At 56.4% G+C, this 8,686-nt stretch overlaps 1 protein-coding gene across 1 annotated transcript in view; it reads left to right on the top strand.

The window, feature by feature from the left end:
- The window catches only part of LOC102181983 (carcinoembryonic antigen-related cell adhesion molecule 21), a 29,579-nt gene continuing 24,623 nt past the window's right edge, over positions 3,731-8,686 (top strand). Inside the window, 4 exon segments of the mRNA XM_018063182.1 lie at positions 3,731-3,949; positions 4,833-5,125; positions 5,127-5,193; positions 7,529-7,807. Coding sequence (XP_017918671.1) covers positions 3,886-3,949; positions 4,833-5,125; positions 5,127-5,193; positions 7,529-7,807 — 703 coding nt within the window. The 5' untranslated portion in view covers positions 3,731-3,885.

Here is an 8,686-nt window from a genome sequence, read left to right as displayed (position 1 = left end):
TCACCTGGGTACCAGGGGCCTCCCCTGTCTTTCATAGGGACAGATTTCCTCTCACATCCCACAACTGAGGGGTCACCTAGGTCCTCTGTGCCCCTCTGTGCTCACCCTCTCTATGCCCTGGCTCAGCCCCATTTTCTCTCCCAGACACAGACAGGGCTCCAGTCAAGAGGAGACAAAGATCTGTCTCCCCATACATCTTTCACACTCTGACTGTGTGAACCCACTCAGCCCCATCCAACACCTCCCTTCACCAGGGCCTTGGCTCTGGGTCCCTGGGCACCAGGACCCCCTTCATTCAGCCTCAGAAGACTGACACCCAGTGTGGCTGTGACACCTGTCCCAGAGGCATGGTTCTCAAGGGTCACCAGGAGACACCTGCAGCTGCACACAGCTGAGCCGTAGGTGTGTAGGGGCGCCTTCATCCCTCCCCTCTCTCCCTGGGGTCAGTGGGCATAACTGACCGCCTCGCAATGCTAACCACTTCGCCCAGATCCATTCTGATCCTCTAGGCAGAGCGGTACCAGTTAAAGCAGACACTAAGTGGGCTGCAACACCCATGTGCCAACCCAGGCCTCATATCTACACTGGGGGCAGACACGCATGTAACACCTCTGCTCATCCATCGAGCCTCCAAGTTCAGTCGCAAGTTCAAAGCTTCAGCCAGGATAACCTCCTTCCTGTTCTTGCTCATGTAGGCAACTGCCAACCATTGTGTTGCCAGGGGCACCCTCCCTCCCCTTCCCTATCTGCCCAAACCTACCTTAAAGTCCATCTGACTGTCCAAATCTGTTAGCCATCTGCTTCCCAGGGATGCCTTCCATGACCCCAGTCCAGCTGAGACCCCATTACAGACTCTGGATGCACAAGACCTTCCCCTTCATGGTCCTTCCCTCCATTATAATTAGCTCATTAATTCCAGGACTTTCTCTGAGTGTCTGCCTCCCCATCACAAGTCAAGTGTGTTCGCCCAGGACCCAAGTCTATCCTATTCTCTGGAGTCCAGAATGCAACCCAGGGCTGACATGTCACACATGCTCAATAAATACTCTTTAAATAGATAAGGGAATGTACCTAACAGATGCCAGACCCCCCACCCCACACCCAGTGTGACACTGAGGGGTAAGAGAATATTCCTTATGGACACAGGGGCCCTGGCATCAGACTGGGAGGAGACTGTAAGTGCCCACAGCTGCTCCAGGGTAGGACGTTATTCCTCCTGGATTCAGCAGGGAGGACAGGGGCCTCTTAACTGTGATGAGTCAGAGCTCTGCTCATTCCCAGATAGTCACACCTGCTCCTGTCTCTACTTGGGAAAGTCTAGAAGTCTCCCTGGAGGGTCAGAGCCAGCAGTCCGAGTCCTTCCCCTTCTCATGGAGACCTGACCTGGCTCAGACTCCCAATCCTCCATCCCAAGGGAGTCCCCCTGGGGACGGGGGAGCCCCAGCGTGAACTCACGAGAATCTGGGTGCAGCTTCTTATCCCAAGGCCCCTGATCTGTGGGGACACCTGGGTCTGGTCCCTGAAGACATCTCAGCCTCCCCAGGCATCTGGGGGAAGTTGGGGAACTTCTGGAGCAGGGTGGAAGAGGGGAGCCCAGCTTCTGCAGTTGCTCCATCTCAGAGGGGCTGGGGTCCCATGGGGGTCTCTCCTCCCCTGACAGAGGAGCCTGTGTGACGGAGTCTCCAGGTGGAGCTGCCCAGGTCCTGGCACTGTGGGGAGACCAAGAACAGACCACTGATGGGGACACAGATGGCTTGAGGGCAGCTGCAGTGCTGTGAGAGGGGCAAGAACAGGGCCTTCTGGGGTCCAGCCCACAGGCTGCCACCCTCTCCCCAGAGCCCCAGAGACTCCCCCGCAGCCCTTCCTTTGAAGTCTCAGTGACTGAGAGCTCCTCCTGAGCACATGTCCACCTGGATGGACGGTTCTCCTAACACAGGGTAATGCCCATCCACTCCCTGGGCTCAACCTGCGCTGGGATGGAGTCAGGAAGCCTGGGGACTCACAGTGACCTGGACCCCGGATAATAGCCCCTCAATCTGGAGGTCAGCGCCCACCTCTGCCCAGGGCACAGAGCCATCTCACACCCTTTGGCCTTGGCACCCCTGTGTAGCCCCTTACATTGTCCCCAGCTCTGCTCATGACCTCCAGGGGGCACCATTGGGCCACCCAGACAACACACAGCAAATTAACAGGTGAACTTTGCTTTGCCTAAGGAGGTGGGGAAGGAGCCTCATTTCCATCCCTCCCTCTAAACAGCAGTCTCCAACCTTAAGGGCACCAGGGACCAGTTTCATGGAAGACAAATGTGAAGTGGTGGAGATGGTTTGGGGATAATTCAAGCACATTACAATTATTGTGCACATATATCTGTTATTATTCCATAAGCTCCACCTCAGATCATCAGGCGTTAGACCCCAGGGGACCCCTCCTCTAACAGACTCTCAGGGCCCCTCCTATATGCCCACACTATCCTACCCAGCCTTCTAGGGGCCTATGGGCACCCATGCCAGCTCCCATCCCTGCCTGGAACCGCCCTTGGGGAAGATCACAGTGACCACAGAAAAGTCAGCCAGGGTGACAGAGGAGCCTGTATAATGGTAAAGAGGACCTGGACAGTTTATGAACCAAGGCTCAGGCAACAGACACACAGAGGAAGAGGCTCCCGGAACTTGACCCGAGGACCAGGGAGCCCAGAGGCAGCCCACCCTCAGCACCAGGTCCCTCTCTTCCCAGGACACACAGGAAAACTTTCCCTTCTCACCTGCCAACTGCAGCTCCTCCTGACACCCGGTTCTGGGTCTCTGTCCCTGAAAACAGACGCCAGGCTGGTGACACTCGAAAGTGGAGGTCAGGTCCCCTACCATCATGACTCATGTGACCGCTTTCTCTCCTCCAGAGTCAGTGTGTCCTTCCTGCAGGGAGTAAACGCAATCTTCTCAGATATTTGAGAACAACAGGAAGACCCTGGGCATCCAGCTGGGTTTCTGTGTCACAGGAACAATTACCACCAAAATTTGGAAACCCCTGGATCTGTGATTGTGCTGAGAGACCCCAGACCAAAACACAGCAGAGGCCAACACTGGGGTGGGTGGGGCGGCCTAACCGCTCTTCTGGGGTCTCAGCCAGGCTGGGAAAGCGTGTCACCTGGCGGCTGCTAAAACAGCATTTCTAAGGTGTCACCAGGGGGTTCGCAGTCTTCATGAAGCTCCATAGGAGTTCCCACGAACTGGGAGGATGACATCCCTGTGACAAGAGTTCCTGATGCACCCCCCGCCTCCAGGCTCCTCCTCTGGAGGGAAAAGCCAGAGGGGATGAGGGAGGGCTGTCGGGGAGGCTGAGTGTGCATCTGATCCAGAGCAGTGGGGACCCCGGACCCGGACACCCCAAGGTTGTGCTTTTCCAGACAAGGGTGTGTGTGCGCATGTGTGTGTGTATAGATGTGTGTGTATCTAGGTGTCTGTGTGTGGCTGAGATGTAGGTATGTGTGAGTAGGGGTGTGTCAGGGGGTGTTGTGTGTAGGTGTGTGTAATGGTGTGTGTGTGTGTGTGTGTGTGTGTGTGAGTGTGTGTGTGTGTGTAGGTGGAGAATCCCTGCTCTAGAAGGCAGAGGACTCAGCAGAGTTCAGGGAATAGAAATACAGACAGAGGGGGAAGGGGGAGAGGGGCCACGAGGGAGGGAAGGAGGAGAGGGGAGGCAGAGGGCGGGGCCTGGGCAGAGACCACGCCCCCAGGCCACGTAATCCAGGGAAATGCTCCTGCCCCCAGAGGAAGCCCAGAACAGAGCGGGAAGGACAGCTGAGCTCACACAAGGACTGCAGGGCTTGTGAGCGTTTCTGGAGAGGAAGTTCTCCTCACAGAGAGAGGGACACAGCAGACCGCAGGCACCATGGAGCCCCCGTCAGGCCCTGCAAGCAGGAGGCATGTCCCCTGGAGCTGGCTCCTGCTGGCAGGTGAGAGGGGACAGTTTTCAGGGAGGGGGTGGAGACTGGAGAACGAGAGCATGGCTGGTCCCTGGGGGAGACGGGGCTCTGAGAGGGGACAGGGGGCTTCTGTTCAGACCTGAGGGCAGAGGACAGCGGACCGGGGAGGGAGGGGCTCAGCCACAGGGGACTCTGCTTGAGCTAGAGGTGTCGAGGGGTGGGAGGACTCAACTGCTGTAGGTTTTATGAGTTATTCTTCACTGAGCTGATGGTTGATAACTGATGACAGTAATAACAATTTATTGTGTCACTCCAGAAAAAGACATAACCAGCACAGTAAACACTGTCCTTACCCGGTACCCTTAGAAACAGACAATTAAAACCAGGCTGTGGAATTCCTGGAAACTCTCCTTCCTTCATCCCCAGGTACTAATGTCTGGAGCCTGGTCCAGGCCCTGGGTTTCAAGCAGGATCAGACAAGCCCCTGCCCTCATGGAGCCCGCGCTCTGTGGGGAGGAAGACAGACAAGCAGAGAGATGGAGAGTGTGCTGGCAGGTGCTCCAGGCATCACGCAGGAACCGGAGCAGGGAAGGGTCAGCAGTGAGCACACAGGGTCTTTACAGCAGCTGGTCGTTGTCGGGTCATCTCCCGAGAGGCCCTGAGTGTGAGCAGGCCTGTGAGGGCCGCGAGGGGGTGAGCCAGGGACAGCTGGGGAAGCAGAGGAAAAAACAAGCCCAGAGGGGCTGAAGTGACGGGGGTCATGCTGCTGACCTTGAACCACACACACACATACATGCACACACACCCACACTAAGGCTGAGGGGATGAAGAGACCAGCTCAGGACCCAGGGCACCATTTTCCCATCCCCCACGAGGTCACAATATTAACCGATTTCTCTCTCTTCCCTCCTAGTCTCACTCTTAACTTTCTGGACCCCGCCCACCACTGCCCAGCCTACTATTGAAACGGTGCGCCCCCTTGCTGCAGAAGGGTCCGATGTTCTTCTACTTGCCCACAACGTGTCAGAGAATCCTCTAGCCTATGGCTGGTACAGAGGAGAAAGGGTAGACAACACCCAGCTAATTGCATCATATAGGGTAGATAATAATGCAACTAGCAATGGGCCTGAGTACAGCGGACGGGAGACACTTTACCCCAACGGAACCCTGCTGATCCGGAACGTCACCCAGAGAGACACAGGATCCCTACACCCTGCTCGTTACAAAGAAGGATTTACAGACAGAAAGACAGATTGGACACCTCCACGTGCACCGTGAGTGCTACCTGTCTGACCTCGGGGTGTTGGGGGGGTGAAATCTGTTCTGACAGCCCCGGAAGTTGCCCCCATCCCCCTCTGCATTATTTCCCTAGTTGAGGTTTGAACATTCAGTGCAGGACACACGCTGTGGAGACAAACTCCAAAGGGTCAGAAATGCTCCCAGGAAGCCAGGCCCTGCAGACACTGTGTCGAGAGAAGGACGGGCTGATGGAGAGACTCAGCAGAGGGACAGCACTCTCAGTCCAGCCCCCGGCCCCTCCCCATGACCAGGACCCTGAGGAAGACCCTGCAGGACTCAGGGAAGACCCTGGCCTGAGGGCCCCAGGGATCCTCACAGAGAAGCTCAGCCCCAGGAAGCCCCTCCCAGACCCTGTCCCAGGGCTTCTGCCTCCAGTGACACCGGGAAGCCTGTGCCAAATCCGGAAGCTCCAAGCTGGTCACCAGCCAGGGCTCAGCCCCGAGAGCCACATCCGTGCAGGGGCACAGCCTGGTCCCACTCCTGAGACTCGGCATGGAGAGCACACAGGTACATGGTCCCCAGGAATCAACCAAATGCCCAGGGGGACTTGGAGACTCCAGAGAAATCTCAGCACCCCCAGAGAGGAACAGAGGAAGGAAGACACTCCTGGCAGGTCCCTAGGGTGCCACCCAGGGAACTCTCTCCCGAGGCTGGTTGAAGAAAACCAGGAGAGATGCCAGGTGGTCTCTGAATCCGACCCGGGTCTGTCCACCACTAAACACTGCTGCACAATTGACCCCCGAGGAAGCCTGTGCTTATCCCAGACATAGAGCAGGTGGCCTCACACTCTCTGAGCTCAGATCCCCATGCATTCATCTTGCCATACACAAGCATACCTTATTCTTCAAAGACTCTGTCTGGCTGAGAGGCGAAGGATGCCAGTTTTGTTGAAAGATGCTGTTAGAGGAGCTAAAGGTATAAAGAAAGTGAGAGTGTTAGTCGTTCAGTCGTGTCCTACTCTTTCCTACCCCATGGACTGTATGTGCCCACCAGGCTCCTCTGTCCATGGAATTCTCCAGGCAAGAATGCTGACTGGGTAGCAATTCCCATCTCCAGGGGATCTTCCTGACCCAGGAATTGAGCCCAGGGCTCCTGCACTGGCAGGCAGATTCTTTACTGTCTGAGCCACCAGGGAGGCTCAGGGGTGTGTACTCTCTGTTATTTCCACTGCGGTGCTACCACACCCGTCATCACCAGCAACAACTCCAACCCCAGGGAGCACGAGGACACTGTGGTGTTAACATGTGGATCTGAGACCCAGAACACCTCCTACATGTGGTGGATCAACAATCAGAGCCTCCCCAAGGGCACCAGGCTGGAACTGTCCGAGGACAAGAGGACTCTCACAGTAGTCACTGTGACAAGGAATGAAACAGGACCCTATGTGTGTGAAGCCCGGAACCCAGCGAGCATCAGCCTCAGTGACCCACTCACCCTGGATGCCCCTGTTTTTGTGTGGTCTAGGCTGACCTTTTGAATCTACAGTGCCTGAGGCCGGGCCATACCCATCCCTCTCAGGTCCGAGTACATGGGCCATCACCCCTGGACACCCAGACTGGCCATCACTTCTGGTCCCAAGCAAGTCCAGGCAGGTCCACTTTGAATGAAGCCAGGGAGGGGATGGGCTGCTCTGTGTTGGTGGCGGAGGATCACCAGAATATGATGGGAGAAACAAATTAACGTCAGACTCACAAAGAGTGAGCATGAAGGGTAATGATTGCAAATTTTTCAGACAAGCATGTGAACAAATCAGAAGGACCCAGGGGCCCCAGTACAGACCAGGAACCTCCCTTTCCTCTGATTGCACCACGTGTGGCTTTCTGCTCTTTGCTCCAAATGGTCCGGACACCCCACCACTTCCCCCTAGACTCCTCTGACCATTGAGGGGAACCTCAAGCTCTCCTGCCACACAGCCTCTCACCCAGCCACACAGCGCTCCCGGCTTGTCAGTGTGAGGCCCCGGCAATGTGCCCAGGCTCTCTATCCCCAATCACAACATGTATCTCAGGTCCTATATTCCCTGACTGGCCTGGATAGCACCACAGTCAAAAAACCAAGGTTCCCAGGGCTGATAGCACAGAGCTCTCCAGTACTAGAGTGTTGTCCCAGCGACCAGGCAATGGTCCCCCTAGCGTGATCTGGGGGTCAAGGGAGATGTGCGATCGTCTCTTTCCTGTTGTCACCTGAACAAAGACCCAGGTCCTTCCACACAGTGACGTTTACAGAGGTCACTGGGCCCCGAGACTGCGGAGGGAGCAAGGCCCAGGCCCCCGACTCACCCTCAGCAGTCACCCCTCTCTCTCTCCACAGCCCTGGTGGCACGGCCCTCCCTCCAAGCCAGCAACGCCACAGTCACAGAACACGAGGGCCCCGTGATCCTGACCTGCCTCGCAGATGAGACTGGAGTCTCCATATGCTGGTTCTTCAAAGGCCAGAGTCTCCTCCTCGCAGAGAGGATGACACTGTCCTCAGACAACAGCACCCTCACCATAGACCCCGTCAGCAGAGAGGACGCCGGGGATTATCAGTGTGAGGCCTCCAACAGGGGCAGCTCCAGCAGAAGCGACCCCCTCAGGCTGAGTGTGACCTGTGAGTGGCCATCATCGCCTCCTGTCTTAGTCGTTCAGTGGTGTCCAACTCTTTGTGGCACCACACACTTGAGCTCACTAGGCTACTCTGTCCAAGGGATTTCCCAGGCAAGAGCCCTGGAGTGGGTGCCATTCGCTACTCCAGGGGATCATCCTGACCCAAGGATGGAACCCGAGTCTACTGCACTGCAGGCGCTCTTCCCGTATAAGCCACCAGGGAAGCCCATTTTAACCTGGATAACCTTCCTTTATTAATTCCACCAACAATTAGCCTATGATCTCATTTCCTCCACTTCAAGCAATTGGAACGTGTGCTGTCTCTCCCCTCCTCACCCCCTGATTTCTCCTGGCCCTCTGCTGTGAAGTCTCGTTGCCAAGACCGCTGGAAGCAGCGCTAAAATCAGTCCCTGGGACTTCCTGGGCAGCCCAGTGGTGAAGACTCTACCTTCCACTGCAGGGGTTGCCGTGACCTCCTCCAGGGGATCTTCCCCACCCGGGACTGGGTCCCTGTGTCCTATGTCTCCTGATTGGCAGGTGGGATCGTTACCACTAGTGCCTGCTGGGAAGCCCCGGTGAGTCACAAAGGCTAACCCTCCTCTTCCTTAAGTGCACCATGGGCTGTGGTGTGCACTCTATAGAGCTGTGTGAATACGCACCCCAGTGAAGGTGGGACCACAGCAGACGCATTCAGGCAGGAGGTGTCATTGTGCTAGCTGGCACTGCTGTGACTGCGGGCTTGCCAGCAACTCGACTCCACGTCCCTCCCCCTGTCTTTCTTAGTTGCGCCGTCGTCTCTACAGTGGAAGTGATGCCATTTCTCCCCAGGATGGGCAGTGGTCGTGTGTAGTGAGAGATGGGGGCCTTGAGGACTTTAATTTGT

This window comes from Capra hircus, chromosome 18, assembly GCF_001704415.2.
Source record: "Capra hircus breed San Clemente chromosome 18, ASM170441v1, whole genome shotgun sequence".
In the NCBI taxonomy this organism is placed as follows: domain Eukaryota; kingdom Metazoa; phylum Chordata; class Mammalia; order Artiodactyla; family Bovidae; genus Capra; species Capra hircus.
Note: the sequence above shows the minus strand (reverse complement) of the source record. Positions and strands in the feature narration are given on the sequence as shown.